Source organism: Emys orbicularis, chromosome 10 (assembly GCF_028017835.1).
Source record: "Emys orbicularis isolate rEmyOrb1 chromosome 10, rEmyOrb1.hap1, whole genome shotgun sequence".
In the NCBI taxonomy this organism is placed as follows: domain Eukaryota; kingdom Metazoa; phylum Chordata; order Testudines; family Emydidae; genus Emys; species Emys orbicularis.
The window spans coordinates 34,863,113-34,883,232 of NC_088692.1; the positions used below are offsets into that span (position 1 = coordinate 34,863,113).

Here is a 20,120-nt window from a genome sequence, read left to right on the forward strand (position 1 = left end):
GGGGAGCGGTACCTGGAGAAGGACTGTTAGGGTTACCTGGTGGACCCAGCTTAGCCCTTTCCAGCTCTAAGCGCTTCACCTGCATTTCCACCTCCAAGAGCTTCACCTGCATTTCCACCTCCAAGCGATTCTCCTGTCTCCTCTCCTCCCCTTCTGCCTCCAAGCGCTTCATTTCCAAGCATTTCGCCTCTCTTTTCTCCTCCGCTTCCAACTCCAAGCGCTTCACCCGTCTTTTGTCCTCCGCTTCCAAGCGCATCATCTGTAGGAAGAAATCCCTGTATTCCGCAGTCAGAACTCAGTGTGGGTTAAGGGCATCCCTCCATCTTGGCACCTGCATCTCAGGTTGGGAAGGGCTGATCCTTTCCTCCTGGGAAATTCCTGGTCCCCCATCCCCTCCCTGCATTTCTGTCATGGAGCTGGATGTCTGGGCTTGATTTGGGTCTGTCTTCTCTGTGGCGTGCTGTTTTGGGATTTCGGTGCCCGACCTCAACCTCATGCCCAGGCTGCCCTACTCTAGCCTAACTATTTCCTTGCCACGAAGCTAGAAAAGAAAAAGAAAATACACTGCTTGTTGGACTTCCTGGCTTTGCAGGTTGAATCCTTTGCGTGCCTGTTCCCCCTTAGGCAGCAAAGAAAAGAGAAGAAAAGAAAAGAAAAAAACCCTCCCTGGCTTTCAAGCAGCCAAAAGGAAAAATGAGTCCTTTTAAAATCTTGAGGTCTGAGCTTCTTGTTCAAAATGATCCCACTGCTCTGCCACCATGTCAAGGCTGATTCCCCACTCTGGCACGTCGAGTGCAGAAGGTGGGGGCCTGTAAGGACTCTAAAAATTAATATTTGCCACTCTAGGCCTGTATTAAACTCCCAAGGTTACAGTTTTTCTCTGACCTTGGCTGGGTAGATGCTGCCACAACCCAAATGCAAAATCCCTTGGAATCCAGGAAGGCTCACTTGAGAATTCCTTCCTGTGGGGTACTCTCAAACCCTTTCACTCCCCCTGCAGGGAAGAGCTGAGAAAGGAAAACAAAGAAATCAGCTGTTGCCACCAGCTAATTAAAAACATGTGCACAACCCTCTTAAGACACAAAAGATCCAATCCTGTTCTTAAAAAAGGTAAACTTTATTAAAAACAAAAGGAAAGAAAATACATCTGGATCTTAGGCTTTTACTAGATTTGAAAATCCCACTTACAAAAATTAAACATCAAGAATAACCTTCTTGAGGTCCAGCTTAAAGATTACAAGCAAAACAAAAGCATTTGGGGTTAGCACAGAGGAGTCCATAAGCCTTACAAAATAAAAGAAATAAACCTAATCACGTCTTTCTAGACATTTCTGATCTACTTACATATCTGAGTTTCCAAATAAGCAATTTCTAGGTCTGATTCTGATGATTTTCATACTTGGCCTTCAGCTTGTCACAGCATAACTGTTGCCCTATTCCCCCCCCCCTTCCCCAGAGAACAACAACAGACTCAAAGGGCAAGTTTTTTCCCAATTTTAAAAAGTTCTAGCCTTCCCATGGGCTCTTTTGGTCAGGTGCCCACTCCCGTCCTTTACCTGTGGACTTTTTTAACCCTTTACAGGTAAAGCAAGTAGAGAACAGCTACTAACAGGGATTTTATAGCTAACTGGCTGGGTGTCCATAAAAGGGAACTACCCTCTCCTCCCCCCTTCATTTATTTAGGGTTACCATACGTCCGGATTTTCCCGGACATGTCCGGCTTTTTGGTGCTCAAATCCCCGTCCGGGGGGAATTGCCAAAAAGCCGAACATGTCCGGGAAAATGCCGGCATCCCTGCCCCAGTCCCCTGCTTACCTGAGCGGCTCCGGCAGGCTGCGAGCTGCAGGCGGATTCCCCGCGGCGGCTGCTGCTGCTCCCCCCAGACACCTCAGCTCTGTGTAGCTGAAGAGCCGAGCTGCCTGAGCGCTACCGGCTTCACGGTTTGCCGGGCAGCCCCCAGACCTCCAGACCCTGAGCCCCGGGCCGGGCGCTTCCACAGCGCAGCCGGAGCCCGGGAGGGAAAGTGCCCGGCCGGGGGCGCAGGGTCTGGAGGTCTGGGGGCTGCCCGGCAAACCATGAAGCCGGTAGCACTGGGGCAGCTCCGCTCTTCAGCTACACAGAGCTGAGGTGTCTGGGGGGAGCAGCAGCAGCCGCCACCGCCGGGGAATCCGCCTGCAGTTCCCCCCAGACACCTCAGCTGTGCAACTGAAGAGCGGAGCTGTCCCAGCGCTTCCGGCTTCACGGTTTGCCGGGCAGCCTCCAGACCTCGCACCCCCAGCCGGGCGCTTCCCCTCCTGGGCTCCGGCTGCGCTGGGGAAGCGCCCGACCCGGGGCGCTGGGTCTGGAGGTCTGGGGGCTGCCCGGCAAACCGTAAAGCCGGTAGCGCTCGGGCAGCCCTTTTCGGGCAGCCCTTTGGCTGGGAGGGAGGAGGAGGGGGAATACGGGGCGCTCAGGGGAGGGGGCAGAGTTGGGACGGGGACTTTGGGGAAAGGGCAGGGTTGGGGCGGGGCCAGGGAAGGGGCAGGGCCAGGGCCCCGTGGAGTGTCCTCTTTTTAAAAACCTTTAATATGGTAACCCTAATTTATTACATGAGCTGACCTCACACTGGAAGTAGAAATCTCTCTCAAGAACATGAGTCTTTAAAGAATTAAGCTTAAGCATTTCATACTTTACCATCTTGATTATTCAGTTTTACTTTCTTTTAACAACCACAGTATTGCAGATACGACTACAAATAGACATGGAAGAGACCCATTTCTATAACTGTATTAGTAAAGCTAGACCTAAAACTCAAAGTAATAGTACATTGTTCACCAAATATACAACACTGTTCTTGGTAAAGCTTAATATAAAACAATGCAACATTTACTGTAAAAATGCAGAACTGCCACTTGCTTCAATTGTAGCATAGTAATTGTACTTTGGTAAAAATGCACAGGATACAGTAATCTGTGCCAAATGACACCATACAGCTGTTACATGAACAAAACATACAGAAGATGGCACTGCAACAGTCAACTTGCATATTGAAACTGTTCATAGCACAAAGGTCTCAAATACACTAACAAGAGTTAGAATTGGCATTGCTGTGGCAGAGTGAAGACCGCAATTATACCACAAGGACAGGGTTCTAATAACCTTATCCCAGATAAACCAACAATCTTTCAGCAGTTCATTACTGCTGAGTTCACATTAACATTTAATCAAAGCACAGTTCTGATGCTATTATCTCAATGCAGAGTGTCTGTAAGCTGACAAACCAAAATACATCTTGATTCTTTTGTTATCAAGATAGTTAAGACCAAAGCAGACTGTGACAAACTTCAAAAAGATCTCACAAAACTAAGTGATTGGGCAACAAAATGGCAAATGAAATTTAATGTGGATAAATGTAAAGTAATGCACATTGGAAAAAATAACCCCAACTATACATACAATATGATGGGGGCTAATTTAGCTACAACAAGTCAGGAAAAAGATCTTGGAGTCATCGTGGATAGTTCTCTGAAGATGTCCACGCAGTGTGCAGAGGCGGTCAAAAAAGCAAACAGGATGTTAGGGATCATTAAAAAGGGGATAGAGAATAAGACTGAGAATATATTATTGCCCTTATATAAATCGATGGTACGCCCACATCTCGAATACTGCGTACAGATGTGGTCTCATCTCAAAAAAGATATATTGGCACTAGAAAAGGTTCAGAAAAGGGCAACTAAAATGATTAGGGGTTTGGAACGGGTCCCGTATGAGGAGAGATTAAAGAGGCTAGGACTCTTCAGCTTGGAAAAGAGGAGACTAAGGGGGGATATGACAGAGGTATATAAAATCATGAGTGATGTGGAGAAAGTGGATAAGGAAAAGTTATTTACTTATTCCCATAATACAAGAACTAGGGGTTACCAAATGAAATTAATAGGCAGCAGGTTTAAAACAAATACAAGGAAGTTCTTCTTCACACAGCGCACAGTCAACTTGTGGAACTCCTTACCTGAGGAGGTTGTGAAGGCCGCTGCATCCACTGAATCCAAGGACATCTGGAGAGAGGTCTTCGCTACGGCCTTGCCTTCGTCCACCAGCGCTGTAAACTCCTGTTGGGAACCCTGCGGGAGGTTGTCCTTAAACTTCCCCACTGCCACCCAGGAGTTGAAGTTATGTCTGTTGAGGATGGCCTACTGGTTAGCAATCCTCAACTGGAGGCCCCCTGAGGAATACACCATCCTGCCAAACAGGTCCAGGCGCTTCGCTTCCTTGGCCTTAGGGGCCGGGGCCTGCTGCCCATGGGGCTCTTTCTCGTTTACCGCCGAGACTACCAGGGAACATGGGCTTGGGTGGCAAAACAAGAAGTTGTACCCCTTTGACGGGGCGAAGTACTTGCGTTCCACACCTTTGGCTGTTGGAGCACTGGAGGCTGGGGTCTGCCATGTAGTTCGACTGTATGGTCTTAATGAGTGGAAGCGCTATTCTGGATGGACCCTCTGGGCTCAGGATGTCCACCATGGGGTCCTCCTGCTCAACCATCTCCTCGGCCTGTAATCCCAAGTTATGAGCAATCTTACGCAGCAGCTCTTGGTGGGCTTTGTGGTCTATTGGCGGCGGTCCTGATAGCGCTGTGCCTGCCACTGTTTCATCCGGTGATGACGAGGAGGTCAGCAGCTGCTCTGCTTCCTCCTGCTGGTCCCCTTGGTCCCCCTCCCCTGAAGGAGGGGCTTCCGGCTTGGACCTGGACAGCTGACCCTGGGGCGGCACCAGACTTGGTACCGGTTTCTCCTGTCTCTCGCTCGGTGATGGTGCAGATAGTGTGGATGCCATAGCTTCCCGCACGGAGGAGTGTCGGTGCGGGGACCGGGACCGGTACACCGAGTAGCTGGCCCTGGAGGGAGCCCCTTGCCGCTGGTGGTAGGCCCAAGGGGTCCAGAAGGGCCAGTGTCCTGGCGGTCCCCACTGGGGTTGCCACCCAGCCTGGTATTCTCTGCTGTCTGGTGCCCGGTGCGGGTAACTGTATCGGCCCGAGTCGGCGCCGGACTCCGGCGACACCAAGCGCGAAGGCAACGGTGGTGCCGTCAACCTGTGCTGGCGGGAGGCCAACGAGCGGCTTCTTGCCGATCGGGAACGGGACTGGGACCGCTGCTCATGGGACCGGGACTGGTATCGGTGCTCCCGAGACCTGGACCGGTGAATTCTGGAAGCCTTCGGCGATGGTCGGCTCGCCGTCTCCTGGTGCTGGTCTCTGGAGGGTGCCGGAGAGCGTCGGGTCCTTGCACTAACCCTGTGCGCTGACTTGTCTCCGGTACCGAGGCTTCCTCCTGCATCAGGGGTAACTGAGAGTCCACAGACTCGACGCTCAACCGGGAGCGATGCCGGGAGGGTGTCCTCGAACGGTGCACCATTGCCAGCTTTCCCCTCGACGGCACCGCGCGGAGGCTTCTCCCTGATCGGGAGGGGGCTCACCGCCGACAACCCGATGAGGTCCTTCGCCGCCGCAAAGGTGTCAGGCATGGAGGGCTGATCTATTACTCCCTCGAGCCCGTCGTCCTCTCTGAGTTCACTTAGGGCTGGACTCAGTGGGACTTGTGGCGCCGGTGCCATCGGTGCCGGCGCAGGCACCATGTCCATCCCGCTCTTTCTGGTGCCCGGGCCCTTAGTTGGTGCCGGTCTCCTTTGTGGGGAACGTCCGCGCCCTTCTTTTGGTTTGGCCTCGGGCCGCACCGGGGAGGATGAGCACTGCTGTGGCCTACTTTTCTCCGAGGCCGATGGCTTGCGGTGCTTATCCGGCACCGGGTCTCTTGACGACTCCGGGGCACTCCGCACCAAGGAGGCTGGAGCCGCCGTCAGGCGCTCCGGGCCCGATGGCTGCAGCGCTGCCTCCATCAACAACTGCTTCAAGTGAAAGTCTCCCTCTTTCTTTGTTCTAGGCTTAAACACCTTGCAAATATTGCATCTCTCTGTTTGGTGTGCTTCCCCCAGGCAACGTAGACAGGAGTCGTGGGGGTCACTAACCGGCATGGGCTTGCGGCACGTGGCGCAAGCCTTAAACCCTTGGGCCTGCAGCATGCCCTGCGGCCCGGGGTGGGTGCTGGAAGCCTCCAAGCACCTAATCTATTAAGTGGCCACAACAATAGAATGCTAATGAACTGATAGCAGCTAAGTACTCTAAAGCTAAGGGATTGCTTCTCGTTTGAGAGCAAGAGTTTGTTCCAACGTCGCCACGGACGGTAAGAAGGAACTGGAGGGGGTCGGGCCAGCGGGGGTATATATGCACGGCGCAATGGCGCCGCTCAGGCGGGGGCCCCGCTGGCCTGACGGGTACCACAAAGGGAAAAGTTTCCGATGCTCGTGCACGTGGCGCGCGCACACCTAATGTGGAATGGACGTGAACAAGCACTCGAAGAAGAACTTTTATTGATGGTAGCCTTGGGAGAAACTTTAATTGAGAAAAGAAAGGGGGAGAGAAATGGATGTATATTTAGAAATAATTAAACAAACAGACCCTTAAAATGGCTAAGTGGTTGGATATAGTTTATATATAATTATATGGATATGTATGTGTGTAAAAATGGAAAGGACAAGGGTTTGATAAAACAGGAAATGAGAAGAAGTTAAACAGGCAGGTGTGATGAAAACAAACAGATAGTACGCAACATTTAATAAAAACCAAAAAAGATGTATGCTCTGTACCACTAGCTATCCCACAATCTTTTATTTGCAATCTGGGCTCCCCATTCACACTCTCTCTGTTCTGTCTTCCCTGGTTTTGTCATGCTTGTAATTAGGAAGACATTGTTCCTGTCCCCTAAACACTTACTATCTATGTGCTCATATAGAGCCAAGCACAATGAAGCCCTTAATCTAACTGGGATTTGCTTGCTATCACAATAGAAATAGCTTATTATCTAATGTTGTTATTCCTAACGTTCACAAGCTATTCTTTTGACAGACTCAAGTTAAAGTCTGGCCATAGTAAGAGGGAAATTGTGTGTCTTTGTGTAAAGTCACCGACTGCGGGATCTTGGAGCCTATATTTTCCTATATTTCTTGCCCATAGAAGGGGTGACAATTTAAAATCCTAAAGTGAAGAGAGAGGGCCTAATTTTACAGAAAGTATATTTAGGACAATATCAGACCAATACTTTCATGACAGTCCCCTTCTATTTGTTCAGCATCCAAGACACAGAGTGTATATATTTTCCTAAACACTTCAATGTCCCCAGGTATAATTATTATAAGCAGATATGAAATTTTTGTAGCTCCATGTTTATAGTAAAAATAGCAAATGCAAATAACATATGTACTATAACATATTACAAAGATTTTGTCATTTTTGAGGATATTTTTAGTTCAAAAGACTCAAATGTAAAATAACTGTTCAAAGAGAAAGATTAATAAAGTTAAGTAAAAACCTGCATTGGTATTCCTCTTAGCAGAATTTTCAGATTGATGAGTTCCTACTGTAGTTACAGAATAGCAAGCAGACTAACATTAGAAAACTTACAGTATGATGACCAACATCACACAAGAGCAGGGGAATAGAGATTAAAGGCATGGAGCATGTTTGCTTTCTTTCTACCACACTATTTTAAAATTATGTAGCTAGTTCCTTCTTACCTGTCTTCTTTAATCACATCCACAAAATGAGCATCTGTCTTCTCTCTGATGTTTTTGAACCTCAGTGGAAGGAGTGCCGACTGGTCCAAACTCACTCCTACCCATCTTCCTTTCTCCTGCAACATCTCATAAAGTGATGTCTGGCTGTTGCTCAGCTTCTCGTCCCGTGGAGGACGCAAAAGTCCATTCTGGGTCTTTGGACTGCGTCGTCCAGGAGTCTGCTTCATAGCAAGAAGAAATGTACGAGTGAAGGAATAAATATGTGAGAAAACATACAAACAGCACAGAGGTTTGAACCTGATGATATTCTAAAAAAAGAGAGCTCTCAACGATGCCTGTAGCTATTTACACCATTCCACACTGATGCCACAGACATTCTGTACTTCAGAGTGACTCACTGACAGAGTGACAATCCTGGAATTTTATTATATAGATAAGGCCAGAAAGGACCATTGTGATTTTCTAGTCTGACTTCCTGTGTAATACATGCCATAAGACTTCCCTGAATTGATTTCTGTTTGGACTAGAGAATATCTTTTAGAAAAACATCCAATCTTGATTTAGAAGTTGTCAGTGATAGAGACTCCATCATAACCCTTTGTAAGTTGTTCCGAAGGTTAATTTCTAGTCTGAATTTGCCTTGCTTCAACTTCCAGCCATTGGATATTGCTATACTTTTGTCTGCTAGATTGAAGAGCCCTTTATTATCAAATGTATGCTCCCCGTGTAGGTATTTATAGACTGGTCAAATCATTCCTTAACTTTCTTTTTGTTAAGCTAACTAGATTGAGCTCCTCTCACTATAAGGCATGTTTTCTAATCCTTTATTTATTCTTGTGGCTGTTCCCAGAATCCTCTCCAATTTATCAACATCCTTCTTGAATTGTGGACATCAGAACTGGACACAGTATTCCAGCAGTGGTCACACCAGCGTCAAAGACAGAAGTAAAATAACCTCTCTACTCCTACTTGAGATTCCCATGTTTATGCATCCCAGGATTGCATTAGCCCTTTTGGCCATAGCAATGCACTGGGAGCTCATGTTCATGACTTCTAAATCTTTTTCAGTCACTGCTTCCCACGACACAGTACTTCATCCTGTATGTATGGCCCACAATCTTTTGTTCCTAGATATGACCTCATATTTGGTCACATTAAAATGCATATTGTTTGCTTGAGCCCAGGTTACCAAGTGATCCAGATCGCTTTATATTAGTGACCTGTCCCCTTCATTATTTATCATGTCCCCAACTTTGGGTCCCCTTCCAACTTTATCAGTGATGATTTTATGTTTTCTTATAGGTAACTGATGAAAATTTTAAATTGCTGGGATGAAGAACTGATCTCTGTGGAACCCCACAAGAAACATACCTGCTTGATGATGATTTCTCCTTTACAATTACATTTTGAGACCAATCAGTTAGCCAGTTTTGAATCCATTTAATGTGTACCATGCTAATTTTGTATTGCTCTAGTTTATTCATCAAAATATTGTGTAGTACCAAGTCAAATGCCTTTATCAACCAAACTTTTAATCTCATAAAAAAAAGATATCAATAGTGGCACAACATTAGCTTTCCTTCAGTCCTCTGGAACTTCTCCAGGGTTCCAAGACTTATTGGAAATCAACATTAACAGTACAGAGAGCTCCTCAGTCAGCGCTTTTAAAACTCTTGAATGCAAGGTATCCAAACCTGCTGATTTAAAAATGACTGTCTTTAGTAGCTGCTGTTCCACACCTTCCATAATTACCAATGAATGGAAAGTGTTATCATATGATACTAATATGTCATCTGGTTTTTTCACCAAGCACTTCTGCATTTTCTGCATTATTATTGACAATTCCATGATTTTCATCTAGTAAGGAACCAATACCATTGTTAAGATACCTTTTGTTCCTAAATATACTTGAAAAACTCCTTCTTATTGTCCTTAACTCTTCTGGTCATAGATTTCTCTTTGTGTTGTTTTGCCTCCCATAACAATTTTCTACAATTCGTAGCTTCTGATTTATATTTATACTATCAACTTTCCCTTTCTTCCATTTGCTATACATTGTTTTGTTTTTACAGTTGCCTTCACTTCCCCCTAATCCCAGTTGGCTTTTTTAACCAGTGCAGCCTTCCTTCTTGATTGTGGGATTGTTGTTTTTTTGAGCTTGTTCTCAAATAAAATGCTTTTAAACAATTTCCAATAATCATTTACATTTTTCTGTTTAAATTCTTTCTCCCAACTAATTTGGCTCATAAGTCATCCTCTGCAAAGACAGACCATAGTCTCCAAATAAAGACTACTATATCAGATATTTAAACTGACAGAATACTTGATTCTTGCCAAAAGACCATATATAATACCTTCTGAATCTCATTAGTTTTTTTGACTAATATATCTTTAGAGACTATGTGCTATCTTGCAGAAGGAATGAGGATTGTATGTGCTAGTGCAGACAGGAGGGTTCAATGAGGAACGATCCCTTTCCATCTGAAGCTTTCTTGTACCTAGGATACTTATATTTAAACATTACTTGGTTAGAGGAATTTAAATCAGGACCATCTCCATAAGGAATCCACTAAATCAAGAGCTGGTTAACAGGTAATTCCCACCCCACTTGAAGGTGTTCTTTTTTCTTTTAATTAACACTTTAGTAAGTTTCTTTGCCTGAAAATACATTAACTGTAGAAAATGTTTATATAGAAGCTAAAATATGACAGATATCTCTTTAGACTATTATTTTTTTAATTCTTTCTGCTCATCTGAGGAAACTGATGAAAATGTATGCTTCTTTAGAGTGATGTGGAGAAGCCTGATATGGAAGAACAATAGGGTATAAACTGGCCATGAACAAATTCAGGCTGGAAATTAGAAGAGCAATTGTATCACAGGGCTGCTTGTGATGGTTGGGGGCAGGGCTGGGAGTCCCTTCCAATTCATGTCCTCTGTTCCTAAAGTTCATGGTTCAGGGCTTGAGATGGTACTCTGGTCCAGGAAGGGGTGTGTTTTTGTTTGTTTTTAGTCTCCTTCCTGTGATGCATTGGAGATGGCCACGGCTGGAGTTGACACGCTGGATGGGGAGGGCCAGTGCTGAGGTGGCTCCAAGCACTTTCTCTCTCACATGCTTAGGTAGCTGATTGTTACTCATTTGCTGAGGGTCTAACTAATCACCATACATGGGGTCAGGAAGAAATTTTCCCCCAGGTCAGATTGGCAGGGACCTTGGGGTTTTTTTGCCCTCCTTGCAGTATGGAGGGAAGATCACTTGCCAGGATTACACTGGTCTACAATTTTTGAGAAGTTGTCTGCTTCAGAGATAAAATGTGCTATTTATTATGTATTTTGATGTACTGAATTCAAATATGACAATTAAAACAATGTAGTCAAACTTTACTAATTCTGGGTCACTGAGAATGAAAATGATGCTTAAAACTGTTGATTGGCTCTAATTTTCAAGATATGCTATTGGGTCAGTATATACGACCCTTGACTTGGGAATGGCGGAGGATAAGTGAGTTATAAAGGGATCTCAATTGAAACCAGAAATGACTAAAATACATCTTTGACTGGATCTATGAATAAATCTATGACTGGGTTTGGACAGTACTTGCTTTTTAGGCAAAACAATGAATGATGCAATCTGAAGCTGGTATTGCGTCATACATGATATGAATTGCATCATGTTATTCCTAGAAGTCATGGATGATGCAATCATAACGAAGCTTACATCACTCTGCTGAACAAATTGCCCTATATCAGCTCTAGAAATCATACAGTGTCGTGCTCTCTTATTTGTCAGTGTTTGACTTTGCAAAGGGGCACATTTCTGTTTAGCCAAAGTGAGCAGAGATGCCTCGTACTTGTGTGAACAGTGCAGATAACTTCTGCTATGTTTGTGGTGAAGTGACTTTTGCATCACAAAAGCGCAGTATAACCACTATGGTTAAGAAAGCCTATCACCTTTATTTTGGCTGCAAAATTGGAGAGCAGGACAAGAGGTGGGCCACACACATATGCTGCAACACTTGTGCAACAAATCTTCGCCAGTGGTTGAACAGGAAAAGGAAATCTATGCCTTTTGCAGTGCCAATGATTTGGAGAGAGCCAACAGATCATAGCAGCAATTGTTACTTCTGCATGGTGCCTCCAGTTGGGAAAGGTGTGTCAAAGAAGAAAAAGTGGACTGTGCATTATCCAAACATTCCATCAGCTATACGCCCAGTACCCCACGGAGAAGGACTGCCGGTTCCTGATGCACCAGAATCATTCTCACTTGAGTCAGACGAGGAAGAGGAAGAGGATGAAACTTCTGGTCCTGAACCATCAATGTCACAGGACCCACATTTTCTCCCATCCTCCTCCTCTGAACCACACCTCATAACACAAGGTGAACTGAATGACCTTGTCAGGGATTTGGAACTACCCAAGAGTAAGGCAGAGCTGTTGGGCTCCAGACTACAGCAGTGGAATCTCCTGGCAGGTGATGTTAGGGTTTCCATGTTCCATGACCGTCAAAAGGATCTTGTCCCATTCTTCTTCATGGAAGGTGATCTTGTAGCCTGCAACAACATCGATGGTGTGATGGCAGCCCTCAACATCGTTCACGATCCAGATGAGTGGAGACTGTTCATTGATTCATCGAAGACGAGTCTTAAAGCTGTTTTACTGCATAATGGCAATGTTTTGCCATCAATTCCAGTTGGTCATGCAGTCCATATGAAGGAAACCTATGACAACATGAAACAACTTTTGAGGTGCATAAACTATGACCAACATCAGTGGCAGCTTTGTGGCGATTTGAAGGTTGTTGCTCTCTTGCTTGGTCTGCGGACTGGATACACAAAGTACTGCTGTTTTCTCTGCGAATGGGATAGTCGTGCAAGAGATTCCCACTACATCAAGAAAGATTGGCCACTCCGACAGTCATTGGAGCCTGGGAGGAAAAGTGTTCAGCATCCATCACTTGTTGAATCAAGGAAGATTTTGTTACCACCCTTACACATCAAGCTGGGTCTGATGAAGAACTTTGTCAAGGCCATTGACAAAACACAAGCAGCTTTCAAGTACCTCCGTGGAAAATTTCCAAGGTTAAGTGAAGCTAAGATAAAGGAAGGTGTCTTTGTTGGTCCTCAGATTCGTGAACTTCTTCGAGATGATGCATTTGACCATGCACTGCGTGGCAAGGAAAAGACGGCATGGAAAGCCTTCCAGTTAGTGGCAATAAATTTTCTCGGAAACAACAAGGCAGACAACTACAGGTTGTTGGTGGAAAACCTCCTCAAGGCATACAAAAGCCTTGGTTGCAACATGTCACTAAAGATACATTTTTTGCACTCTCATCTAGATTTTTTTCCACCGAACTGCGGAGCAGTGAGCGACGAGCACGGCGAGCAAGTTCACCAGGACATTGCAACAATGGAGAAACGCTATCAGGGCAAATGGAGCCCATCAATGCTTGCAGACTATTGCTGGACAGTGACAAGAGATGCTCCATTTAATGAATACAAGAGACAAGCCAAGAAGCGCCGAGTAGACACTGAATAGGACTAAACTATGTACATAATAGTTTTTTGTCTTTTGTTTCATAATAAATTTTATTTAGATAACCCTTTTGCTGATTTTTAAAGTGTTACATAAACAGGACAGGTGAAATATTATCATGTAAAGCAACCATAAACACATGAAAAGACCTAGGTTTACAATTTATGATTAAAACTCTACTATCTACACAATATACATAGACATAAAATGTAAAAACTTAAATATCTTAGAAACAGTAGCCAATCAGTTGTTTTAATTGTCATATTTGAATTCAGCACATCAAAATACATAATAAATAGCACATTTTATCTCTGAAGCAGACAACTTCTCAAAAATTGTAGACCAGTGTTACCTATGGAGCCACACTTGCTGTTTACAGTTGCTGTAGTTACCGCAGCAGCTCAACAGCTCCAAGCTGCTGCAGGTCTTGGCAGCTCCCCAGCAGGGTGAGGGGCTCCCGCTCCATGACACACTCCAAGCACAAGAATGGGAACACTGAATGGGAAGCTCTACTTCCTACTACATACATAAATTACAATTATTTGGACATGTACATGCACATATTTATTTGTTTTTCCTAAAGTTAAGTATTTTAGGAAAAATTTGTCAGAGCAGCCACCAGCAAGGTGGCCACTGTCACGGAGTCCCCGGGCGATGCTCTGGAACTGCTCCCCACAAAGCCAGTCAGGACTTTGGGGAACCTCCTCTCCCTCGGAGCAGACCATCTTCAGGGCAAGAAGCTCACATGTTTTCACCTTCTGGGTCTGACCTTGGAGCATTCAGCATATGCCCCTCCATGCACTTCCCACAGCAAGTCCGCCCAGGCGGGGTCCTGGGGAAGCCAGAGGGTCCTGTACGCACCCCCATTTTGCAGTCAGACGTGACTCTTAGCCAGCCAGTAAAACAGAGGTTTATTAGATGACAGGAACTCGGTCTAAAACAGAGCTTGTAGGTACAAAGAACCGGACCCCTCAGCCGGATCCATCCTGGGGTCCCGCGAGCCAGACACCCCAGTCTTCTGCCCTCACTCCTAGTCCCCAGCCAGCTCCAAAGTGAAACCCCCTCCAGCCCCTCCTTCTCTGGGCTTTGTCTCTTTCCCGGGCCAGGAGGTCACCTGATCTCTTTGTTCACCTTTAGCTATTTCATTGCAGGGGGGAAGGGCCCTGGCCATTTGTCGCCAGGGAGACAGAGTGTCAGTGATTTATTCACACTGGCCTTTATCCCACCACCTAGAGACTTAAGAAATGCATAGGGGAAACTGAGGCACCCACACAGTATTCAGAGGAAACATTAAGAACAGTCCCACTTTGTCACAGCCACACTCTGAGGTCACCAAAAACTTAGTTGTGAGAACCGCTGGACTAGATGATCTGATGGTCCTTCTGGCCTTAAACTCTGTGACTGTGACTTCTCTGAGCCTTTTTTTCTTTCAGCTCTCTGGCAGAGGCTCAAATCCCTAAGAAAAATCTTCCCTTCCGTCAGCTCAAGGTTTTTCTGGGCTATCACCACTCTGTTAATCTTAACAGGACAAGATTAGATTTTAAAATTGCTTGTGTGGCAGCAGAAAATCCCTATTTAATAAATGTTGCTAACTCTAGCTGTACAGTAGTTTCTGATGGTGACTGGCAGACTGACTGATGCACCCTATCCCAATTTCCTCTAATAAAGAGAGGTGCATATTGGGAAAGGAGAACTCCACAGGAAGTTAGGAGCCAGACGAGTTCCTTATGTAGTTTAGGAAAACTGAGAGCGGTGCTTGAACACACTAAGCTGGCATCTAAAGGCAGCGATAAGGCATTTCTAATAAAGGGATTATGAAGAGTGGGCAGTCTCTAGGGAAAGAGGGCTGCCAGAGGAAACTTATTGCCATTCTCCTCAAGAAACTTAAGGCATCTGTAGGACCTGGGACTCAAGTGTCACTGCATGTTTTAGATTTTTTGTGTTCAACCTGCTTCTATTTAAAGTAGGCATTCCAGAGTCACCGGGCAGCATATATATATCAGTCTTGCTTTGTTTGGTAATATTTAAACTGAATAAATGAGGCACATCTGACCTTGTGTAAGCTGAGAGACAAGGAGGGTGAGGTAATATCTTTTATTGGATCAACTTCTGTTGTTAAGAGAGACAAGCTTTCGAGCCACACAGAGCTCTTCTTCGGGTCTCTGAACTCTGTGTGGCTCAATCGCTTAGGTCCCTCACCAACAGAAGTTGGTCCAATAAAAGGTATTACCTCACCCACCTTGTCTCTCTAATATCCTGGGACCAACACGGCTACAACTACACTGCATATAACTTGTGTACACTAGCATTTTTCTTCTAGTTATCCACTGTTGCATCTCAAAGTGGCACTAGTGTAGAAAACACTACTGGCATTTTATCCATTGTTCCACAGACCTCCTCTAAGCAGGGACAGATGAAACTGTGATTAAAATGTCAACAGCTAATACACACTAGGGATCATAACCGCTGCTGCCACTGATGGAGTTGCAGTGGTGGAAATCTCAAAGAAAAATTCAGCCTGTGTGGAGGTTGTTTGCTTTAGAGAGTCTCTGGTGGTTTGTGGTAGGTGACACTTAAACAGAAGCAGAAGGGGTAAAAGTATCCTACGCATATCACCTCAGCATTTTGGGATGACCAGCAACATCTTTCTTTTGAAGTAACTGCCTCCTGATGTGCTGAGGCCTGCACTGGAAAAAACGGTTACTCACCTTCTCGTAACTGTTGTTCTTCGAAATGTGTTGTTCATGTCCATTCCAATCAGGTGTGTGCGCGCGCATGTGCAAGGTAGCTTGAAGCTTTTTCCCTCGCAGCATCTGTTGGGTCAGCCTGGGCACCCCATGGAGTTGTGCTTTCATGGCGCTCAATATACAGCCCTGCCAACCCGCCACCCCCTCAAGTCCTTCTTTCTGGCAACTCCGAAAGAGGGGTAGGAGGGTGAGTATTGGACTAGACATGAACAACACATCTCGAAGAACAACAGTTACGAGAAGCCTACGTTCAGGAGTTGAGGTCAGAGTCTTCCACTGATTGGAACATTGCTCGTCCAAAGGCTGCATCGTCTCTGGTCTGCTGGGTAACTGCATAGTGTGTGGTGAAAGTGTGGATGGAGGACCATATTGCCGCTCTGCAGATTTCCTGAGTGGGTACCTGCGCCAAGAATGCTGTTGATGAAGCCTGCACCCTGGTAGAGTGCACAGTGATTGGGGGTGCGGGAACCCCTGCCAGGTTGTAGCACTCATGAATGCAGGATGTGATCCATGACAAAATGCATTGTGATGACACAGGCAGACCTTTCATTCTGTCTGCCACTGCCACAAATAACTGGACCGATTTTCTGAATGGCTTCGTTCTCTCGATGTAAAAGGCTAGCGCCCTGCAGACATCCAGTGAGAGAAGTCTCTGCTTCCTGCCAGTAGAGTGCAGCTTAGGGTAGAATACCAGGAGAAAGATGTCCTGGTTGATGTGAAACTGTGACACAACCTTTGGGAGAAAAGTAGGGTGAAACCTGAGCTGAACCTTGTCCTTATAGAACACGGTATAGAGAATGTCTGATGTTAGGGCCTTGAGCTCAGACACCCTCCTGGCCGAGGTTATAGCTACCAGGAACGCTACCTTGTAAGAGAGGTAAAGCAGGGAGCATGTCGCCAATGGTCCAAAGGGTGGTCCCATGAGCCTAGATAGGACCAGGTTGAGGTCCCAGGTGGGGACAGGGTGTGAGGATGTGAGGGTACAGTCTGTCGAGTCCTTTTAGAAATCGGCTGATCATAGAGTTAGCAAACACCAAGTGGCCTGCTTGCAGGTGTATTGAATGTTCCACACAGAAGTCTTACAGCACCGCTTTCAACTCTCTGATGTTGATGTGGAGAGCCAGGTCTGCGTGAAACCAGAGACCTTGGGTCCTGCAGTCTCCCAGATGAGCTCCCCAGCCCAAGTCTGATGCGTCCATCACTAGCGAGAGAGATGGCTGCGGACTAGTGAAGGGGATCCCTGAGCACACCTCCTGAGGGTTGAGCCAATGCAGGAGGGAGTCGAGTACTGGACGAGGCAGGGTCATGATCCTGTCCAAACTGTCCCGGGCTGGGAGATACACTGATGCAGCCACGACTGAAGGATCGAAGCCTGAGTCTGGCATGCTGCACCACGTAGGTACAGGCAGCCACGTGACCGAGAAGCTTCAGGCAGTTCCTTGCTGTGGTGGTGGGAAACTGTCTGATGCCTCAAATGATATCTGTCAGGGCCTGAAACATTGCTTCCGGCAGGTATGCCCTGGCTTGGGTCGAGTCCACAGTACTGCCCCTATAAACTCTATCCTCTGGACCGGGGACAGAGTCGATTGTGCTTCGTTAAGAAGGAGACCCAGGTTGTCGAAGGTGGTTCTGATGAATCTGACCTGAGCTTCCACTTGGGTCCTGGAGCGGCCCTTGATCAGCCAGTCGTCAAGGTACGGAAACACCTGTACCTGGTGCCTGCACAGGAATGCAGTGACGACTGCCATGCACTTGGTGAAGACTCAAGGTGCTGCTGACAGGCCGAACAGAAGGACTCCCTCGGGGGAGGGATAGCTCAGTGGTTTGAGCATTGGCCTGCTAAACCCAGGGTTGTGAGTTCAATCCTTGAGGGGGCCACTTAGGGATCTGGGGCAAAATCAGTACTTGGTCCTGCTAGTGAAGGCAGGGGGCTGGACTCGATGACCTTTCAAGGTCCCTTCCAGTTCTAGGAGATGGGATATCTCCATTAATTATTATTATTATTATTATTACTGTGAATTGGTAGTGGGTACTGTACACCACAAACCTGAGGTACTTTCTGTGGGGCTGAGTAATTGCAATATGAAAATACGCGTCCTTCAAGTCAAGGGTGGCATACCAGTCTGCTGGATCCAGCGAAGGGAGGCTAAAGAGACCATGCGGAACTTGAGTTTCTTAATGAACTTGAGTTCTTGCAGATCCAAGACAGGCCTGAGGCCGCCTTTGCCTTTCGGTATTAGGAAATACTGGGAATAGAAGCCCTTGCCCTTCTGCTCCTGAGGAACCTCTTCCACTGCCCCTAGCGACAGTAGTGAGTGAACCTCCTGTATAAGGAGTTGCTCGTGAGAGGGGTCCCTGAAGAGGGAAGGGGAAGCGGGGTGGAAGCACAGAATTGGATGGAGTATCCCCTCTCTATCGTGTGGAGCACCCAGTGGGGTCCGAAGTAATACAGGACTAAGCACGGTAGAAAGGGGATAGTCGGGATGAAAAGGTAAGGCGGGGTGGATCCCGATCTTGCTCTGGTGCGCTGTCCTCGACCGCACCTTCAAAAGGCCGGTTTGGCCCCTGAAGATGGCTTGGATTGTTCTGAGCCCTGGCCAGAGGGTTGACGCGGCCTTCTCCTGCCGCTCCGATTTCTCCTTCTGGAGTCATCTTGGCAGTTCTGATGATCGAACCATTGAGGAGACTGTGGACGGAAGTGTCTCCGCTGCGTTGAAGGCGTATAGAGGCCCAGGGACCTGAGGATGGCTCTGGAGTGTTTAAGGCTGTTTAGCCTTTTGTCTTTTTTTTCTGAGAAGAGAGTCTCACCCTCAAAAGGCAGGTCCTGAATGTTTTGCTGTACATCGCAGGGGAGGCCAGAAACCTGGAGCCACGAGCCCCTTCTCCTAGCCACTCCTGTGGCCATAACCCTGGTGGCCGCATCTGCTCCGTCAAGTGCCACCTGAAGGGACACCCTTGAGATGAGTCTCCCTTCCTCAACCAACAGTGAAAACTCGGCATGGGAATCCGAGGGGAGCAGCTCTGTGAATCTGGCCATCGCCGAGCAGGTGTGGTAGGAGTACCTGCTGACGATGGCCTGCTGATTGGATATGCGGAGCTGCAAGCCTCCCATGGAATAGACCTTTCTCCCATAAAGGACAAGCCTTTTAGCCTCCCGATTCTTCGGGGAGGGCCCCTGGAAGCCCTGACGCTCGCGTTGGTTGGCAGCATTGACCATGAGAGAGTTAGGTGTGGGATGCGTGTATAAATGCTCGTAATCCTTGGATGGCACAGAGTAGTGACTTTCGTTGCGCTTAGCTGTAGGGGGCAACGAGGCTGGAGTTTGCCACAGAGTTTTCGTGGTGTCAGAGATGGTTGTTATGAGGGGCAGGGCAATACATGCAGGTCCGGAGGGGGCGAGAATGTCCACCATTGGATCTGCATCCTCCACTACCTCCTCTGCCTGAATGCCCAGGCCCTGGGAAACCCTCTGCAACAATTTCTGCAGAACCCTGTTGTCCTTCATGGCCGGGGCTGTCGCCATTCCCACCAACGCTTCATCTGGCAAGGACGAGAACCCCCATGAGTGGTGGCTGCTCCCTTCCTGCCACACCGATGGGTCCTGCGGCACCCAGATGGTGTCATGCCCCTCAGTGTAGGGACTGCATACACCGACGCAGGCACCGCCAGTGCCAAAAGTGCCGTCGGTGCCAATATCATTCTCAAGGTCTGAATTGCTATTGGCACCGGAGTCGATGTCGCCACTGGAGTCCCTGCTGATGCCGGGCCCCCCAGGCCCGGTGCCGGCTGTGCTGGAGGCATCGAGATGGTAGTGCAGGGTGGTAATAGGCCTACCCCCAACCCTGCCAGTGCTGGCAGGGGGGACAAACAAGGCAGAGGCCACCGACGTTGCCCTGGAATGAGACCCTGGGCTGCGACCTTGGCTTTGATGAAAAGCCCAGGGAGTCCAAAAGGGCCATTGCACTGGGGGTTGCTATTGGGCGGACCACCGTGCTGGGTAAGGGTGTCGGTTCCGAGTTGACGTGGACCGTCTGCTCCTACTCCTCTGGGACTGATAGGAGCCTGACTCTGACTCCGAGGTGTCTGAAAACGATGATCACAGGGGAGCGGTACTTCTAGGCACCGTGCTTTCGCGCCAAGGCCTCAGGGATCAGCATGGCTGCTGGGTGTGCTCTGGTGCCGGGGATGGCGCGCCGGGGTTGGAGATCAGCTGGCCATCATAGTGGGCCCGGGGAACAA

At 47.4% G+C, this 20,120-nt stretch overlaps 1 protein-coding gene across 1 annotated transcript in view; it reads right to left on the reverse strand.

Moving 5' to 3' along the window:
• ADCY9 (adenylate cyclase 9) overlaps window positions 1-20,120 on the reverse strand; it is a 206,326-nt gene that overhangs the window by 55,891 nt on the left and 130,315 nt on the right. Inside the window, exon 4 of the mRNA XM_065411641.1 lies at window positions 7,603-7,820. Coding sequence (XP_065267713.1) covers window positions 7,603-7,820 — 218 coding nt within the window. The remainder of the gene's footprint in view (window positions 1-7,602; window positions 7,821-20,120) is intronic.